We start from the raw sequence: 20,337 nt of genomic DNA, 5'->3' as shown, positions 1-20,337 counted from the left end.
GTCTCTCGTTTTTCCGTGAGTGTAGTAAACCACGTTGTGTATGTCAAAAGAGAGGCATATCCATAGCGTGATAACGTTTAAAATGCATGTTTAAGAAAATGAATTAAGACTACTTACAAACGTAGATATTGCAATTGCGGTTGTGTTACAGCTTTCAAGCAGGTTTAAAAGTCCCGCTCAGCTTCCTGGTTAGTGCTAGAGGTGTACGTCGTCTGGCCACGCCCTACGCGTTTCGTCACTCAGACGTCATCCGGAGCGGCCATCTTCATACACCTTTAGTCTTATATAGGGTGTATTGTCCTCATCGCGCATGCGCGGTCCGCCGCCGCCATCTTTAGTGAGGGAAATGCCCTCGTATCTTGTTATTGCGCTGTGTGATATGCTATTTGCGCATGTGCGGTCAATCGCCGCCATTTCCCATGAGGGAATGCCCTCATACGTGATGGACATTACACCGCTACACTTGAGGCTGGCAACTAGCCCACCCCATAGAGTTTTGCCCGAATCAGTTTTATTGTGCAAAAACATTAAAACAAAAATGAAAATAAATACAAATGTAAATAAAAATTAAAATAGTGGTAGTAAACAAAGACAGAAAACGAGTGTGGGGACAGTCTAAATGGAGAGAATGATCGGAATGGAATGCATATAATTTAATATGTATAGATGTATGTAATTCATTATAAACAATGGACCAAATGAATGCTTGCTATTACCTTTATGTATGATGTCAGTGTGCTGAGACTAAAAATTGATTTTAGGAGCAATAAGTTATTTAGTAATATTTTTTATCGTGCCAAGTTAGAAATATTTAAAATTGCTTAAAAATATTAAAATGAAAAAATGAGGAAATATAAGATGTTGTAACTAAGAAACCAAAATGGGACAATAAAAATGAAAAGTAAAAAGATGAGAAGAATATAGGTGGAAGGACTCTATATTATTTTCCAAAATGTGCAAGAAAAATGTCTCCAAAAAGATTCATATATGAAAAAGCATATATATATATAAAAAAAAATAAAAAAATTATATATACATATATAAAAAAGGATACTCAATCCTAATTAAGAGATGTGAACTATATAAATATATACGATGTATGCCCTAAAGAAATAGTGTAATCTAAAATATATGTTATAAAAATGCTATGAGCAGAATATAAAGTAGGGGGGAACCTATAGAATCTAGGGATGCAAAATTATGGAATATATATAATGTATAGAATATGAAAATATAAGAATTGTAAAAAAATGTGAAGAATGAAGAGGACCAAATTAAGAAGTGCTGAGCTTAATGCCCTTGTTTTTGTTTGTAATTTTGAATGGATAACATTCGACCCAATGACAATCTTAAATTTATTGGTGAGGGTGAAGTTCAACAATTATTTTTACTTTGACTTAATTATATGATTTTATACTCTATGTCAGATTTGTTATTAAGTTAGGACCCAGCATATAAGGGGTATGCAAAAGGGGTATATTAAAGAGGGGATATGTTCATTCCTGCGGGTTGTAAAGTTTCCAAATTAAAAATCCACTTAGTTTCATTCTGTGAAATTTTAATGGTCATGTCTTCTCCCCTCCAGTGTCCTTTAATCTTGTCGATGGTGTAAAAGGTATTAAAGGACACTGGAGGGGAGAAGACATGACCATTAAAATTTCACAGAATGAAACTAAGTGGATTTTTAATTTGGAAACTTTACAACCCGCAGGAATGAACATTGACCTGGATCTTAACTGTTTTTTAACCAATTTTTAACTAGTTTTTAGTCTGTTATCTGTGTATTTAAATTCTTTTAAGTACAGATCCAGGTCGAATGTAATAAATTCAACAATCTAGAAAAGGGTAGTAGATATCCCCCCCCCCCCCATCCACTATAGATGGGTGACATTATGTAAGTAGTCTCTTTTCCCATCTTGACCCCCTCCTCCCCCCCCCTTTTATATGTACTTACAGGCATATTGGCTCTAGACAATGCCACAAAAGTTGATCTAAGTCTTAGCCCTTACATAAGTAAGGAGGTGTTTGATCTTATTTAAAAGTTTCTTCCATATATCCCCTCTTTAATATACCCCTTTTGCATACCCCTTATATGCTGGGTCCTAACTTAATAACAAATCTGACAGAGTATAAAATCATATAATTAAATCAAAGTAAAAATAATTGTTGAACTTCACCCTCACCAATAAATTTAAGATTATGTCATTGGGTCGAATGTTATCCATTCAAAATTACAAACAAAAACAAGGGCATTAAGCTCAGCACAACTTAATTTGGTCCTCTTCATTCTTCACATTTTTTTACAATTCTTATATTTTCATATTCTATACATTATATATTCCATAATTTTGCATCCCTAGATTCTATAGGTTCCCCCCTACTTTATATTCTGCTCATAGCATTTTTATAACATATATTTTAGATTACACTATTTCTTTAGGGCATACATCGTATATATTTATATAGTTCACATCTCTTAATTAGGATTGAGTATCCTTTTTTATATATGTATATATAATTTTTTTTTTATATATGCTTTTTCATATATGAATCTTTTTGGAGACATTTTTCTTGCACATTTTGGAAAATATAGAGTCCTTCCACCTATATTCTTCTCATCTTTTTACTTTTCATTTTTATTGTCCCATTTTGGTTTCTTAGTTACAACATCTTATATTTCCTCATTTTTTCATTTAATATTTTTAAGCAATTTTAAATATTTCTAACTTGGCACGATAAAAAAATATTACTAAATAACTTATTGCTCCTAAAATCAATTTTTAGTCTCAGCACACTGACATCATACATAAAGGTAATAGCAAGCATTCATTTGGTCCATTGTTTATAATGAATTACATACATCTATACATATTAAATTATATGCATTCCATTCCGATCATTCTCTCCATTTAGACTGTCCCCACACTCGTTTTCTGTCTTTGTTTACTACCACTATTTTAATTTTTATTTACATTTGTATTTATTTTCATTTTTGTTTTAATGTTTTTGCACAATAAAACTGATTCGGGCAAAACTCTATGGGGTGGGCTAGTTGCCAGCCTCAAGTGTAGCGGTGTAATGTCCATCGCGTATGAGGGCATTCCCTCATGGGAAATGGCGGCGATTGACCGCACATGCGCAAATAGCATATCACACAGCGCAATAACAAGATACGAGGGCATTTCCCTCACTAAAGATGGCGGCGGCGGACCGCGCATGCGCGATGAGGACAATACACCCTATATAAAAGACTAAAGGTGTATGAAGATGGCCGCTCCGGATGACGTCTGAGTGACGAAACGCGTAGGGCGTGGCCAGACGACGTACACCTCTAGCACTAACCAGGAAGCTGAGCGGGACTTTTAAACCTGCCTGAAAGCTGTAACATAACCGCAATTGCAATATCTACGTTTGTAAGTAGTCTTAATTCATTTTCTTAAACATGCATTTTAAACGTTATCACGCTATGGATATGCCTCTCTTTTGACATACACAACGTGGTTTACTACACTCACGGAAAAACGAGAGACCCCCAGTATTGCATCAGAAGCAAGCCAGAGAGCGACACAATAGCTGATATTGTAAAGGTCGATCCACCCCGGATGGGGTATTTTTTCCGGTGAGAGCATATTATTGAAGTAACCACTGAACATGGGAAACACTATTTGGAAACCATCACCCCCCTTCTCTCCCTTTACGCACGGAAGATCCCGCCACTCACTAGAGACTATTCACAATTTAAATACATATGGTTCACTGTGAATGCTAATTCTAATTTTAATATTAATTTTTAATATTGTTTTTGATTTTGCACTGCACACGCTTGTTTTTATTCACAGTGTGCTAGCTATCACGTTACTTTATCTTGATTATATTCAGCATGACTCTTTTTTCATAGACTAAGCACAGTCACTACACTTTAAGGCAAGAAATAGCCACCACTTTGTGGTCTAATTCTTTATTCACTTGCATTTTAATAATTTTTTCTAAGAATGACAGTATATGATTCGTGGCACATGTAAATTTATTTGTACTTGCACTTTTACATATTGTTAGAACTATTTATGGTAAGCATTTGCCATGTAGAGGTTTTCATTGTTTTCATAATATTCATTACTTTCATTTAATTGCCAGCACGCTGGAAAATATATCCCATAAAGTTTAAAACATACAGATTCCCAGTGGGAAAGGGTATAGCGCCAAGTCTATTTCTCCTCATCCCTTCTTAACCCCACGTGCAGAGCCCGCCAGGAAGTCGGCACTGCGCTAATCACAGGCAGTGAGACATTGTCCCGATGCGTGGCTGCAGAGATTGGGAAATGTCTCACTGCCTGTGATTAGCGCAGCGCCAACTTCCTGGCAGGCGCTGCGCTAATCACAACGGAGCTCATCCTTAGTCCCAATACTTTTGAGAATATAGTGTACATTTGAAAATTGATCAATCCTAATGTATTGACAGCCTATCATTTCTTGAGGCCACTCTTCCTCGTCCTCCCCCTAATTGAGACAGCATATTTTATGGGGGGGAGCAGGTACCTGGTTTTGACAGGTACCTGCTCCCCCACCTTTGGTCAGATCGCCTTTGCCACCCCTTCTTCCCTCACAACCTTCTGGAACATGTCACAGGGCCCAGAAAGCTGCGGGACCAATCAAATAGCACAGCGCAACCAGCTGTGAAGCCGCAGTCACAGCCGGCTACCCAAGGTTAGCATGCCAGCTCCAAGGGCCGAGCTTTAGCAAAGATATACAACTGTTAGTTATGCCATTAAAAGGAGGGAGGAAAGAAAAAACAAAACAGGTCTAGTGGTCCAGTGGTCTCATATCGTGCCACTGTGTACCCCTAGTTCCCCTAAATTCAATGTGAAAAGATCAAATAGAACTGTGTGATGGCAAGCTGAAATCTTAACCTCAAAATCATACTTCCTCTATGAGCTTTTTTCTCACCTCTTCGCTGTCAGAATCATCACATGGTAGAAGATGGAAATCCTCAAGCTCTGCCTCGTTTTCTTCATTTTCTCTGTGTAAAAAGATAATTAGTTGTACTTTATTATACTGGTAATTGTAGCAGCTGCAATTACTAATATGGAATACCTTGAGATAAATGGGATCTTTTTATATTTCTAAAAGATAGCAAGAGTTGTGAGGGATTATTTTTGTAAATTTTTGCAACAAATAAACCTTATGGCTGACACACATAGCTCCAAGCCGAAACAGAAGTCTCTTACGCTGTTCTCAAGGTTCTTTTATTAAATCACAACTTACAGACATAGGGCATACATAATCAATTTCTATACCTGTATTATGAGAAAACCTTCTTAATTTCATTGCTCAGCTCTTCTGAAAATGCTAGCTGCTTAACTGTCATTCGGACTCGCTTAACTATACTGAATCACTGGCCCAGAACAAATATGCAAATAAGGACATCTTTCACTTTTCTGATCTGCAATGCTCATCTGCTTGATTGCAGGTCCATAAAAGCTCAAGGAGGCACAAATAGTCAGACATCAATAAGAAACCTAAATGTGTGTCACCTGTACAAGCACTTACCTATAAGGTTGACTTTAAGACTAAGCAATTTTACATGCAAAACACATTGGGTTACATGATCCAGTGCAGTATTCATAAAATAAATAAAAATCGGACTGTAAAAGTACATTTCGTAGGGCAGCAGAAAAGCAGCTGCAAAAAACGCTCCCAAGCCTCGTAGTTTACAAGCACGTTTAGGAGTTTAAAAAAAAAAAAGTTTTGTTAAAAGGCGCATCTCTTGTACACACAAGCAATTTTTTTTCCCCCCAGCCTCTAAATTCCTGTAAACACCTATAGAGTTCATGGACACACAGGCTAACAAAGTAAGGGAGTTAGCGGGAGGAAATCTCAAAACACCTTTAGAGGCAGATTAGTTTTTGTGTGCAAGTGTGCATGAGGTAGAACTGTACATGCAAAAAAGAAAATATATAGCACATTACTTAAAAGTGACTCATCGCTTGTATGGTCTTCAAGTTCAGTAGAAATCTTATGTTCAATGCACCCAGCCTTGCAATCCTCCAGTGTGGCAAGGGTTAATAGAGCCAAGGTGATGTCACAGCCCTCATCAGGAGGGCCCAACTATGCCCATCCTTTCCTTCTTTCAAACTACCAGCTTCTTTGAATGGAAGAGTTGGGCAGAAAGGTTGGAAATTTTTGATGAAAGCCTTTGACAGCCCCTCAGTTCTATTAACCCCCACCACACAAGAAACTTGCAGGGGAGAGAATGGGTCATAAGGACAAAAAGATTTCTACTGAACTAGAAGACAGAAGCAAAGGTAAACTTAGGGTTTAATATTTAAAAAGTCACTGTACCAAAGAAAAGGCAGTTCAGTAGAGAAACCTTCTAAACACAAAACAAAACACTACTTATAACAATCTTTGGGCTTAGGAGACACCGCAAAAAGCTGAACAAGGTCTGTAACAGCTGCGGCAATAGGAAAAAATAAAAAAATAAAATGTTGCGGTATCCAAGAGATTTAAGACCATTACAATCCATTAACTTTGTCCTTGTGCCCCAACTCCCAATATAAAACACAAGGTTTGCAATTTAGAAACTACAGTAATGACATTCAATATTTACCTGTTGGTGAAAGAACCAGAACAGAGAGCAACTGCTTCAGACATTAGGTCGTTTTTCTCATTTTCAGCATGAGCCTTTGTACAACTAAAAGATTCTTGATTTGAACCATCATCTGGACAGAAACAAATTATTAAATTTAAAATGCCAAGTACAATAATACTTTACAATTTACCATTCAACATGTCCTTTAGACAAATGTGACCAAAATATTTGTACTAGAATAAAGTCCATAACAATACAAAATAAAATGGTCTGATAAATACACAAGATGCCCCTAACTTAGATTTTTATACATAGCTAGCAAAAGCATACCAATTTGTTGAACAGACTTAATGTGTAGGAGCACATCATTGCCGTAGTGGAGATCACATTAGTGCAAATTGGTAAATTGGTGCCAAGCACAGAGGTGAGCGTTAGCGAAGTGAGGGGAATGTCGGAGAGATGCAAGAGCAGGGGGAAGGATGAGGGTCAGGTGTAGTAATGAGAGTGGGTTTAGGTGTGCATGTGTAGTGTTGAGGGAAGAAGATGGTGGGCAGCCATGGGTTTTCAGGCATGGTGGCAAATGGTACCATGCACTGCTGTCAGTCAGTGAGAAGGTAACTTCTTGCTGACCTTTTCACAGAAATGTCCATCAATGTCCACTGTAATAGAAAGATCTCAACACACTGGTAGGCATATACAATTTAAAACATATGAAAACTGGCATGTCCTTAAAGTAAACAGAAAGCATCTGTTGATTACTTTTCCATAAAAAAAAAAAAAAAAAAATGAAAACCATAATAACCACTTTTTTCACATGAAAAAATAGGATCTTTATAACAGCCACTGCCACACCCTAAGACAGGAAGTCCACTCCCTATATAACCCCTCCCACCACTGGGAGTACCTCAGTTTTTGTAGTAAAGCAATACACATGTATACCAGAAAGAAGGGCGGGACCTCTGTGTCCAGTGATGTACTTCAAAGAAAAGCATTTTACAGGTAAGCTGTTATAAAAATCCTATTTTCATAATCGTACATCACGGGACACAGAGCCATAATAATTACTATGTGGATTTCCCAGAGCAATGCCAACTGAAGGGAGGGAGACAACAAAATTAGGGCACCATGAGATTAGAGGATTTATACTGCAGCTTGCAGCACATTGCACCCAAAGGCAATATTCTCATGATTTTTACATCTACCTGATAGACTCTGGTAAATGTATGGACTGAAGACCAAGTTGCAGCCTTGCAGATTTGATCCATGGAGGCTTGGTGATGCACCACGAAGCACTAACAGCCCTTGTGGAGTGCGCTTTGATTTGAAAAGGTGGAATCTTCCTCTTTAAACCATAAGCTTGAACAATTACTTGTCCAATCCATTTGGAAATAGTTGCTTTTGATGCTGCCTGTCCTCTTTCGGACCTTCAGGCAATACAAACAAAACATCGGTTTTTCGAATCTGATCGCTTCAAGTAGACTGACTGCTCTCACCACATCAAGAGAATGTAGTGACTTTTCTTCCGTAGAACTGGAAAACATGAAGGTATGACAATATCCTGGTTTAAATGAAAACTTGACACTACCTTCGGTAGAAAGTTAGGATGAGGACGCAATACTACCTTATCCTTATGAATAATTAAATATGGTTCTTTACAAGAAAGAACAACCAACTCTGATACCCTTCTTGCAGAATATATGGCTACCAGAAAAACTAGTTGTCAAAAGGACCAAGGGAATATGTTGTATTGGCTCAAAAGGCCGTTTCTGTAATGCAGACAGAACTAAATTCAAGTCAAGGTTTCAGGGGTGACCTAACCGGAGGATTAAGCCGCATTACCCCACGAACCAAAGAACGCAAAGCAAATGGTCGCTGAAATAATACCGATAAGGCCGAGACCTGGCCTTTGATAGTACTACTAAAGGCCAGCTTAATTTCTAACTCCATTTGCAGACACAGTCAAGGATTCTACCTTTGACATACTTCCTGGGGTGCCAACGCCTGGATTCACACCAGGAGACATGCCTTCCAGACTTTACAATATATGATTCTGGAGGTCGGCCTCCTTGCATTAACCAAGGTAGATGCCACTGAACCCGACAGCCCACGCTTCAGAATGTGGGTCTCAATAGCCAAACCGTTAAATTTAGCGCTTGTAAGGTAGGATGGAATACCGGACCTTGCAAGAGAAGGTCCGGACGTAGTGGTAGGGTCCATGGGTCCCCTACCGCCATCTTTATGATCACTGCAAACCAAGATCTCCTGGGCCACAAGAATCACCGACTGCCCTTCCTGCGATGAAGTCGTGGAAGCAGAAGAGGAGGGAATGCATAAATCAATCAGTGAAAACTGATTCCACGGGAATAACAAGGCATCTGTTCCGCAAGCCAGTGGATCTTTTGTTCTTGACACAAAGTTGTCGATCTTTTTGTTGAACCTGGAAGCAAACAGAGCTACGTCCTGAATCCCCCGTCTTTGACATATTGTCAGGAAGCCATCTGGGTGAAGAGACGATTCTCCTGCGAACAACTGCTGGCGGCTCCAGTAGTCCACCTGCCAACTCTCTATTCCTGGAATGAAGACTGCCGACAGACAAGGTACATTGTTTTCTGCCCAAGTTAGGATATGATCCACCCCTCTCTGGGCCGCACGACTTCATAGCCCCTTGGTGATTGATATAGGCCACTGCTGTAGCATTGTTGGATTGGATCCGGACAGGACAATTCCATAATCTGAACATCCACGCCCTCAGGGTCAAGCGGGCTGCCCGAATCTCTAGAATATTGATGGGCGAGGTCATTTCTGACCTGGACCATTTCCCTTGGACGGTCGCCTCTTCCAGGACTGCTCCCCAACCCGAAAGGCTGGCATCTGTTACCGCCTTCCAGGTAACTGGTAGGAAGGATTTTCCTTTGGAGACTACCAATTAGATTGACTCCATGCAAAAAGTGCAGATATTCAAAAACCGGTTTACATGTTTGAGATCTAGAATGGGTCTGACATCTCCGTTTGTTTTGGGTACTGTGAAAAGGTTTGGAAAAAAACAAAACCTTTTTTCCCCAGCGGCAGCACGTCCAGCCGTTTTTTTCTCCCCATCGGCCAACTTGGACTGTCTGGCTGTCTGGGGTTTGAGCCGCTATACTGCATTTTTTCCCCCGGCACCATGAGGATATGCACATCAGGACTGCTGCGGACCTCCACCAGAGTTTCCTCTTAAATTCAGCGGATCCACGCGTCTGATCTGAGCTCTGCGTCAAGGGCAGGCAGGCCGAGGTTCACCTTGGAGACCTGCTGCGGATATGGGGGCAGTCAATCTGAAGAGAAAGTCTTGGAGGGGGCACACGGCGGTTCAAACCCAAAGCTGGCCAGACGGTCCCGTTGGGGGAGGGGGGCAAACTGCAACCAGTGCACCCCAGACGCGCCACCGAGGTGGGAGATGGCGTCAACACACCGCCTCAGGACTTCGTGATGCTTTGTTTCAATTAAAACGGTCGGTACGGCTCTGCCTCCGCCCGGCTGAGGCTTGGGAGTCTTTGGAACTCTAGCCTCTCGCTGCTGCTTACCAGCTTCCAGGAAACCAAAGTCTTTGGGTTCCAGGGGGCGTATGGTGGCAAAGCTGAAACTTAAAGTAATTGATGGTCCGCAGCAACCTTTCCCCGCTGCCCTCCGGCCCCAAAAAGGGTTTCCTTGGCGGGGACAAGCGTGCATCTACCCTTCGTCGACAGGTGCGGGGTGCTTTTCAAAGAGCCACAACCAAGGAGCCTCACCCCAAGAGGCAAGAGTCAACCTGAGGGGCTAGAGTCATGGGCAGGCAGCAGCGAGAGGCTAGAGTCAAGGCGACTGGCCTGCTTTGAACACCCTAAACGCTTTGGGCCCCTGGGACACTCAGTCAAAAGCATTGTGGAGGCGCCGCGATTGACAGCCATGCTGGGAGTGAGGGCCCCCCCCACTCCAGGGGAAGCAAGGGCGGGACGGTTCAGCGGGGGAGGATGCGGAGGCGGTCGTCAACAAAGTCCCTGCCGGCCAGCTTGGACCGCCTGACCGGCTTGGGTTTGAGCCGCCGGGAAAAGAAAAAAAAAACAAAAAAACACTTTTCCTTTTTTTTTTTTTCGCTGGCCGGTCGAGTCTTACTTTTTTTTTGGGGCTGAAAACCGCTTAAGTCCTGGATGCCGGATCGCCAGTCGGCATCATTTATGGTCGGAACGATGACTGTATCCGATTGTCCTCAAACCCCCAACTTGCATTTTTTGAGGGTCTTGCGCCAGTCATGGGTCAGCTTGGCGAGCGAAGGGGAGGCTGGAGTGGGAACATTTGATCTGAGAAAACGAGGAGATAGGGAATCTCGGAACTCAAGTTTGTACCCTAGAGTAATTGAGGGAGCCACCCATTTGTCTTGACACCCTTCCTGCCAGACCCTTAAGAACTGCAGAAGTCTTTCCCCTCACTCGAGCGAGCAGGTGCGCCCCTTCATAAGGCATCAGTAATTTGTTTTGTAGGTTTCCTTCACCAGGACTTTTTGTCCCTGAGGTTGACCCTGAGGTTTACCCTGAGGTTTACCTCTTGAAAGTGGCTTGTTTAAATGAAATACGCTTATTCCTTTTCCTAACTGGTAAAAGGGTACTTTTCCCCATTAGAAATTTTTTGAATGTACTTATCCAGATCATCCCCAAACAGCCATTCATCGCGAAAAGTAAAACTAGCCATGAGCTTTTTGTAGGGGGCTTCGGCAGACCAATTTTTCAACCACAGTATTCTACGCATATCCAGCAGCCCCAGTGTAAGGCCTGGAGAAGAGAATCTCTCATAGCGTCTATTGCAAAACATAACGCCCCCTGGTAGCTCGGCCAAAGGTTGGGCCTGCTAATCAGGAATAAGCTTGAGCACCCGTTTAAACTGGTCTCTCAAGGATTGAGACACACCAATTGCCAACTGAGTTACTGAACCTGCCAGAGAAAAGGTGTTTTTTTAATAGGAATTCCAACTTTTTATCTATTGGATCCCTAAGCATTTGAGCATTGTCTACCAGACAAGTCAAACTTTTATTCACAGAGGATATAGCAGCGTCAATTGCTGGTATCTCCCATTTTTTTTTTTATTAAACTTTTCCTCCATAGGATAAGGTGCTGAAAACTTTTTAGAAGGATAAAAATGCTTATCTGGGTGATCCCACTCAAAATACATACGTTTTTCCAGCAACGAATAGATAGGAAAGGCATGCGCAGCTTGGGGAGGCTTTAGCGAACTCATACAAGAAGTAGGTTTATCAACCGACTCAGTTAAGGGTAGCATAAATGTGAAGTGGACCAATTCAGTAAGAGATTGTACCATCAAGCTTTCAGATTGTGAACCTGATCCTTCGGCATTTGACCGCTCAAGAAGAGTCATCTGCCTCTTCCCGGTCCCCTGAGAAAAATTCAATTATCTCCAGCCCCCGGTTCCTCGGTTTGAGGGTCCTGGGTAACGGGAAAGGGACCTATTGCACTCTAGGATGCGATTAAAGCTGCTAACCTCTAACCTCTTTACTCGTGACAAACAGCTAAAACACTAGTCAAAAATCTGAGGTACTCCCAGTTGTGGGAGGGGTTATATAGGGAGTGGACTTCCTGTCTTAGGGTGTGTCAGTGTCCATCACCTGAAGGTGGCCTATAACCCACATAGTAATTACTATGGCTCTGTGTCCCGTGATGTAGGATTAAGAAAGCTGGATAATAAAATTCAAGTTTGTAAGTAGTGTTTATGACCCAACACCCTCTGTTATGCCTCCAAAGGCTGAGATCAGTGAGAAACTTAAATATGAGAAGCATGTTCAAATATTAAATGCCAAATATACCTTGAGAAACAAATTTGCCAGAACAGAGTCCCAGCAACTCATCCATAGCTCCTATCTTGGTGCCATTTGCATCAGGCTGGCTGGTGTCCGACTGTGACTCCTTAAACTTTCCTGAGCAGAGATCTAACAGTTCACCCATATTGGCATCCATAGCATTCTCATCCATATTGTCCATCACAAGTCTTTGCTTGGCAGAGCTGTACTTGCTCCTGTTGTGGCCAACATTAAGAAAGCTATAAAAGGAAAAAAAATAATGTAAATGAAACTACAAAAATTTAGAGCGCATTACACCAACTAATAGATAAATACAGCCACCATCGTAATTATTGCCAACATCCCTAAGGTATAGAATTACAAACAAAAGTACCCCACAGTATATTGGGACTTTATAGGCAGATATGCAGTGCCTTGCGAAAGTATTCGGCCCCCTTTTACTTTTCAACCTTTTGCCACATTTCAGGCCTCAAAAAAAGATATAAAATTTTTATTTTTTGTGAAGAATCACCAACAAGTGGGACACAATTGTGAAGTGGAATGAAATCTATTGGATTTTTGAAACTTTTTTTAACTAATAAAAAAATGAAAAGTGGGGCGTGCAAAAATTTTCGGCCCCCTTGCGTTAATACTTTGTAGAGCCACCTTTTGCTGCGATTACAGCTGCAAGTCGCTTGGGGTATGTCTCTATCAGTTTTGCACATCGAGAGACTGAAATTCTTGCCCATTTTAACTTGCAAAACAGCTCGCGCTCAGTGAGGTTGGATGGAGAGCGTTTGTGAACAGCAGTTTTCAGCTCTTTCCACAGATTCTCGATTGGATTCAGGTCTGGACTTTGACTTGGCCATTCTAACACCTGGATAAGTTTTTTTGTGAACCATTCCTTTGTAGATTTTACTGTATGTTTGGGATCATTGTCTTGTTGGAAGATAAATCTCCGTCCCAGTTTCAGGTCTTTTGCAGACTCCAACAGGTTTTCATCCAGAATGGTCCTGTATTTGGCTACATCCATCTTCCCCTCAATTTTAACCATCTTCCCTGTCCCTGCTGAAGAAAAGCAGGCCCAAACCATGATGCTGCCACCACCATGTTTGACAGTGGGGATGGTGTGTTGAGGGTGATGAGCTGTGTTGCTTTTACGCCAAACATATCGTTTTGCATTGTGGGCAAAAAGTTTGATTTTGGTTTCATCTGACCAGAGCACCTTCTTCCACATGTTTGGTGTGTCTCCCAGGTGGCTTGTGGCAAACTTTAGACGAGACTTTTTATGGATATCTTTGAGAAATGACTTTCTTCTTGCCACTCTTCCATAAAGGCCAGATTTGTGCAGTGTACGACTGATTGTTGTCCTATGGACAGACTCTCCCACCTCAGCTGTAGTTCTCTGCAGTTCATCCAGAGTGATCATGGGCCTCTTGGCTGCATCTCTGATCAGTCTTCTCCTTGTCTGCGCTGAAAGTTTAGAGGGACGGCCAGGTCTTGGTAGATTTGCAGTGGTCTGACACTCCCTCCATTTCAAAATGATCGCTTGCACAGTGCTCCTTGGGATGTTTAAAGCTTGAGAAATCTTTTTGTATCCAAATCCGGCTTTAAACTTCTCCACAACAGTATTACGGACCTGCCTGGTGTGTTCCTTGGTCTTCATGATGCTCTCTGCACTTTCAACAGAACCCTGAGACTATCACAGAGCAAGTGCATTTATACAGAGACTTGATTACACACAGGTGGATTCTATTTATCACCATCAGTCATTTAGGACAACATTGGATCATTCAGAGATCCTCGCTGAACTTCTGGAGTGAGTTTGCTGCACTGAAAGTAAAAGGGCTGAATAATTTTGCACGCACCACTTTTCAGTTTTTTATTTGCTAAAAAAGTTTAAAATATCCAATAGATTTCGTTCCACTTCACAATTGTGTCCCACTTGTTGGTGATTCTTCACAAAAAAATAAAATTTTATACCTTTATGTTTGAATCCTGAAATGTGCAAAAGGTTGAAAAGTTCACGGGGGCCGAATACTTTCGCAAGGCACTGTACATTAGAATATGATATAAAAAAAATAAAGTTTATTATTATACAGTTAGAGATAAAAACATTGGTGCATACATCACCATAGAGTCAACTATGACAGAACGTAGTACAATTATGACCTAAAAAGGATTACATAATGTTGTGCACAATTATCTTCGTTATTCCCAACGTGTTTCGGGAGCAAATATGAATCCCTTCTTCAGGGCAATTTGTAAGAAGATCACAGATTTTCTCTACAACCGAACATAACATTTGTTAAGAACCATGAGAGAGATGGAATATATACATATATATTACAGATATTAATGATAGCAAAATTGGCATACCATCAGATCGGCCTACAGCCGGCTCATCACAGCTTAAAACATTCAGAACTATATCTGCACCAGGGTTAAAACGGTCCCCCAACTAGTATCCCCAAGGTGGGAGAGAGATGGAACCACCAGGGCCTTGAATGCTTCCCACAAGGCTCCCAAAGAAAACCCAGATGCACAGCCTGGAGATATGAAGTGGGGGGTGGGCGGGGGAATTAAGGCATATATCAATGGAAGCGGCCTCTCCAACCTAAAACATAAACAGACAAGAATGACAAAGAACCGAGGCCTCAGCTATCTATATAATAGCAATAGACCCCAGCAATGATATCCAGGTGGACACAAAGTACTCCCTTGGAAGTGATCCCTGTGTCAGACTATCCAGATTATGACCAAACTGGAATCAGGTTAGTAGAGAGCCATGAAAATGAGTGACCATAGCTTAATAGCGTGTACTAAATTAGAAGAGCAATATGACATAACATATGTAATGCTCCACCCCCCCAATGCAGTAAGCGCATATGCAGTTAAATGACTAAATAGCACAGAGTGCTAGCGAGATACATATCTTATGATGACCAGCTTGCGGATATTAACCCTCAGTTGGACATAAACCCATGAAAAGCAGCATCTTCAGAAGCAGATACGCCACTCTAGTGGTGGGGACACCTGCACATGCGCACTGCAGCCGCTGCCATCAGGTGCATGCTCCGCCGCATCACCATGACGCAGTGGCAGAAGAGGGTCAGGGTTCAGTCAGTGGGAGGGGCTAGAATACAGTTATTCAGAGGGTCAGCGGAATGCCCTGGACAACAAGTGCACAGCCGAGCGGAGATAGTGGTACAGCATAAGACTCAAAATTAGGTGACCAGACAGACATATATACAAACATGGAACCCCACATGTACATAAATAGACATATCTATATACAAAGAGCAGTAAAATACTTTTGCTGAGCAAGCTTAGTAATTAACATAGAAGCATAGTATAACAATTGTAAAATTTGGTGAACCAAATAGACCTTCCAAGGAGTTGCTTACAAAACACAACACACAAAACTGCAGCATTGGCAGTCATGCCTGATCCCTGCAAACGCTAACAGTTAATTTTTTTGGTAGCGATTGAAGCAGTCGCTGACAACCAGGTGCTCTTTTGCCTGTGAGTTGCACTAGTTGTACCTCTAAATTTTGAGGAAAAAAATGTCCCAACAGAGGTATACTAGTAAAGAGGCCTACCCGTTGCTAAGCATGACAGATGAGAGCACAAGGGAAGCCTCTGGTCAGATTCAGGCTCATGGAGCAGAGAGCCAGTACTAGTGCCGCTCATCCTTCTGGTGAACTGGCAAGCACCAGCGGCCTAGTACATCCTGGTCATAGACGTGGCGAGTCCCATAAGTGCAGTTCAAACTGGTGCGGTTGTGCTAGCACAAGTAGTACCCCACAGCTACCAAGAGTTTGAACAAAGGCCTGTACAGCCCATAGTGCCCCTCCCGCTGAATATGCCAGTCCTGATTGGGAGCCCACCACATCTGCAGCACCCGCACTTCCCCCATTCACTGGCCAACTCAGAATTTAGGTGGAAACAGTTGATTTTACGTCACTTGATTTTTATTCACTATTTTTCACTGAAGATCTATTGTGGATTAAAACAATTTGTATGCTGGTCAACTGATCACCGCTAATCCCCATTTGACCCTTGCCAGAGAATAGAAACCTATTACAGTTTCCGAATTTAAGCCCTTTCATGGGCATGACTAGAAAAAGTGGGTTGCGGTTATATTGGTCCACTGAACCAATTAATCATATGCCAATAGCCGACCAGCTGCCAAAAATGTGTCGAGTGTCCAATTTATCCGCCTCAATGTCCCAGTCCTGCTAAAAATCGCAGATAGCTGCGATTACTTGGAAAGAAAATAAAAATAAAATATGCCATAAATCTATTCCCTATTTTGTAGACACTATAACTTTTGCGCAAACCAATAAATATATGCTTATTGCATTTTTTTGTTTTTTTTTACCAAAAATATGTAGAATATATATCGGCCTAAACTTAGGAAGAAATCTATTTTTTAGGGGAATAAAGTAAAGTGAAACAATATTGCTCTTTTTCACAAAATTGTTTTTTTATACATGTGGCTGAATATAAGAAAGAGCACTCACATCACCACATCTGTAAATTTAAAGGGAAAAAAAAAAAAAAGGAAGGGATACTTGCCAAGTAGCCCTGGGTCGGACTTTAAAGGCATAGAAAACAATGGAAAAAATATTACTCGCTAGGGCTCTAGGGTCCAACTCACTTAATTCATCTGTTTGCTCGTCACAGAATCGACAGCGGAACAGAAGACCATATAAAACTAAACAATCACTTTCAGGCAAAAAAAAAAAAAAAATGCACAACAGAATCCACTCCTACTCAATGCACTTCTATCTTTTCCTCTCTTGGAGCTGTGGGTAAAGGTAATTCATGAGGTGTTACTCAAACTCATCTGGGCCTTCTGGTGATCATTTATCTACCTTCTCACATATGGGGGGACCCTCTACAAAAGGTATTTCTTCTACACCACTCACTTCTGACGAAGATTTTTTAGTACCCAGTTTAGAGACACACAAAATGTAGAACACCACAAATCTTTACATTTACAACATGACCACACCAATGCACTGAATATTAGCAATTTGTCTGATTACCAACTCTCTCTTGAGGAGGAAAGATTGTTATCTAAGGGCCTCAACTTCTGCCCTGATGCAGAACCAGATACCTTTGAAATAATTAATGTGTTTGTTAACCACAGCACCAGAAGTTGCTATACCCTACAAAAACCACCACCCTCCCCCAGAAAACCCACATGCTTCTCACCAGCATACCCACCTACAACCACACCTTCCCACTAAAGATATGGTTCCCCAACACGGACTTCCCTAAAGAAGCCCGGAGCAGCCCTCCTGGAGAGCTAGGACAGGGTAACCACAACCCCTCCTAAAAGATGGATCCCCTATAACAACACCTGCATGCTGATTGGACCACGGTCTGTGAATAGCAATACAGGTAACAGAATGCTTAATGTGGTGACACTGAAAATTAAGGCCACAATGGGCGAATGCAGTGGAATCAAAAAACAGGAATCTTGAGGGCCAGTATCCAGAACACTGCTGAACAGCTGGGTCAGTAATAGAGAGCTTGCAGTGCAGTGAATGGAAGACAGTCCATAAAAATGGGATAAAATAGATGTCAGATGAGGCTCTCTGTAACAAATGCAGTAAATTCCATCAAGCTGCTGTTCCACTACTGCGTGTAAGTAAACAAACTAAACAATGAGCTGTGTGTGCTGCCAATTGCTACGCAACTGAAATTGTCCCAGAGATACAGCAAGGAAGAGGTGAAGACTGATATGCTGGCTCACATAGATCCTGTCTAAGTAATGACAGAGAAGTCTCTCCAACTGCATGTGGTCAGGCCAGTGCTATCACTAGGTCCCAACTAATTGGGTACTCACGTGATGAAGCCAATGTAACCAGTGTGCAGGCTGTCTCATACGCATTATCCTGTAATTGCCGTCTAGTAATTCCTCTGTGTAGGTGCTGTACAGACATGTCATGCTGCAATCTCAGATAATGCAAACAGGGTGGTATGAAAGAACCAAAAGAACTCTGGATAGTCGCACTCCAGATCAGGTAAGATAGATTGTGCCTTTATTGTTTCCACTAAAAAACCTTCACATCATGCGAGTCACAACAGCAGAGGGAATGTAGAACAAGGAATGCTGATGTGTTTCACGCTGAATTTAGCACTTACTCATGCAAACCGGGTGGTAGCCGTAAATTACATAGCACACTGGTGTGAACAGGTGTCTCAAATCCATGTAAGCCTGCAATGGCTGAAAGCACGTTGTAATCCCATAAGTGGTGTCAAAGTCAGCTCAAAAATATCCTGAACGTCAGCCCCAATGAGGAAGTTGGAGCAGAAACCAGATGAAACAGCATGCTGTGTATCAGGGGATCTGTCATTTTTTTACATGTTTCGTTCCTCTCTGGAACTTCTTCAGAACAGGACATAAAACCTTCCGATTAAGAGGAAATACAGTAATACCTTGGATAGCAAATACTGCGGTTTAAGAGTGTTTCGCAATATGAGCCATTATTTTTTTTTAAATCCTGACTCGGTTTCCGAGCGTGGTCTTCGAAAAACTAGCAGGATTCAAGCCTCTGGGGCATACAGTAACGCATTTGGCCAGAGGTGCGGGGGCGCCAGTAAGCGTCTCCGAGCATCTCTGGGGCACCACCTCTGGCCACATGCGGTACTGCATACAATAGTCACTGTGGAACAAATTATGGGTTTCCATTGACTCCCATAGGGAAACTTACTTTAATATACGAGTGCTTTGGATTACAAGCATTCTTCTGGAACGAACTAACTATGCTCGTAATCCAAGGTACCACTGTATAAATGATTATGTCTAGTGGCCAATACAAATCAACATGTAAAATAATTCTTCAAAATAATGCCCGATATAAACCCATTCCCAAAATGTACTATTGACAAGTTCAGTGTCAACTTCCATACCCTAATCGATGCCTATTCCCAGGGCATCATCGACGGGGACACCTGGGAATTTATCCATACTAAACATCCCATAGTTCCAACTTTTTACAGTCTTTCCAAAGATCTGAAAACCCCACCAGTCAGACCCATTGTTGCAGGTAAAGGCTGTATCAGTAAAAATCTAAGTTCATAGGCATACACCTTATGTCACTACTCTTTTTTCATATATCAGGGACACTATCCATCTGTTACAAAATTTGGAAGGGATCCATCTCTCCCCTGAGACACTCTATTGAGGCTTTATACAGTTCTATCCCTCACCATTTAGGCATTTCCTAAATGGAAGCTTCACAAATTTGTGATATCAGAATTGGAGTTAATCCTAATCATACAGTGGGGTTTAGTTACTAAAGCTGGAGTGCACAATTAAGCTCACTTCTACATAGAAGCCAATCAGGGTCCAAGTTTTATTGCCAAAGCTTAATTGAACAAGCTGAGGTTAGAAGCCGATTGGTTTCTATCTATTAGTGAGCCTGATTTTGCACTCTCCAACAAACCCTGGTGCAGATATATTTGACTGTTTTTAGCTGCGCTAAGACTGCTGTGGGCCGATCAGATGGTTTGCCAATTCTTTTATCATTAATATCTGTGATATATATGTATATATTCCATCTGTCTCATGGTTCTTAACAAATGTTATGTTCTGGTACAGAGTGCTCAAAATCTGTGATCTTATCTTACAAATGACCCTGAAGAAGTGGTTCACATTTGCTCCCAAAATGCGTTGGAGATAACGAAAAGATAATTTTGCACAACATTACATAATCCTTTTTGGGTCATATTTGAACTACGTTCTATCATATTTAACTCTATGGTGATGCATACACCAATGTTTTTATCTCTAGCTGTATATTAATAAACTTTATATTTTTTTTAGAGAATATTTGTTCTAATACTGTATATCTGCCCATAAAGTCTCAATGTACCGGGGGGTACTTTTGCTTCTGTGTTCTACACCAACTAATAAATCTTTTCAAGC

The 20,337-nt window shown here is 41.3% G+C and overlaps 1 protein-coding gene across 1 annotated transcript in view; it reads right to left on the bottom strand.

The window, feature by feature from the left end:
* The window catches only part of CLSPN (claspin), an 89,741-nt gene that overhangs the window by 33,128 nt on the left and 36,276 nt on the right, over positions 1-20,337 (bottom strand). Inside the window, exons 15-17 of the mRNA XM_077481723.1 lie at positions 12,420-12,652; positions 6,608-6,719; positions 4,945-5,017 (exon numbers count right to left, since the gene is read on the bottom strand). Coding sequence (XP_077337849.1) covers positions 4,945-5,017; positions 6,608-6,719; positions 12,420-12,652 — 418 coding nt within the window. The remainder of the gene's footprint in view (positions 1-4,944; positions 5,018-6,607; positions 6,720-12,419; positions 12,653-20,337) is intronic.

The sequence above is a fragment of the Lithobates pipiens genome, unplaced genomic scaffold (genome assembly GCF_037356315.1).
Source record: "Lithobates pipiens isolate NorthernLeopardFrog02 unplaced genomic scaffold, aLitPip1_a1.2 Scaffold_16, whole genome shotgun sequence".
Taxonomy (NCBI): Eukaryota; Metazoa; Chordata; class Amphibia; order Anura; family Ranidae; genus Lithobates; species Lithobates pipiens.
This window is presented reverse-complemented; position numbering and strand designations above follow the sequence as displayed.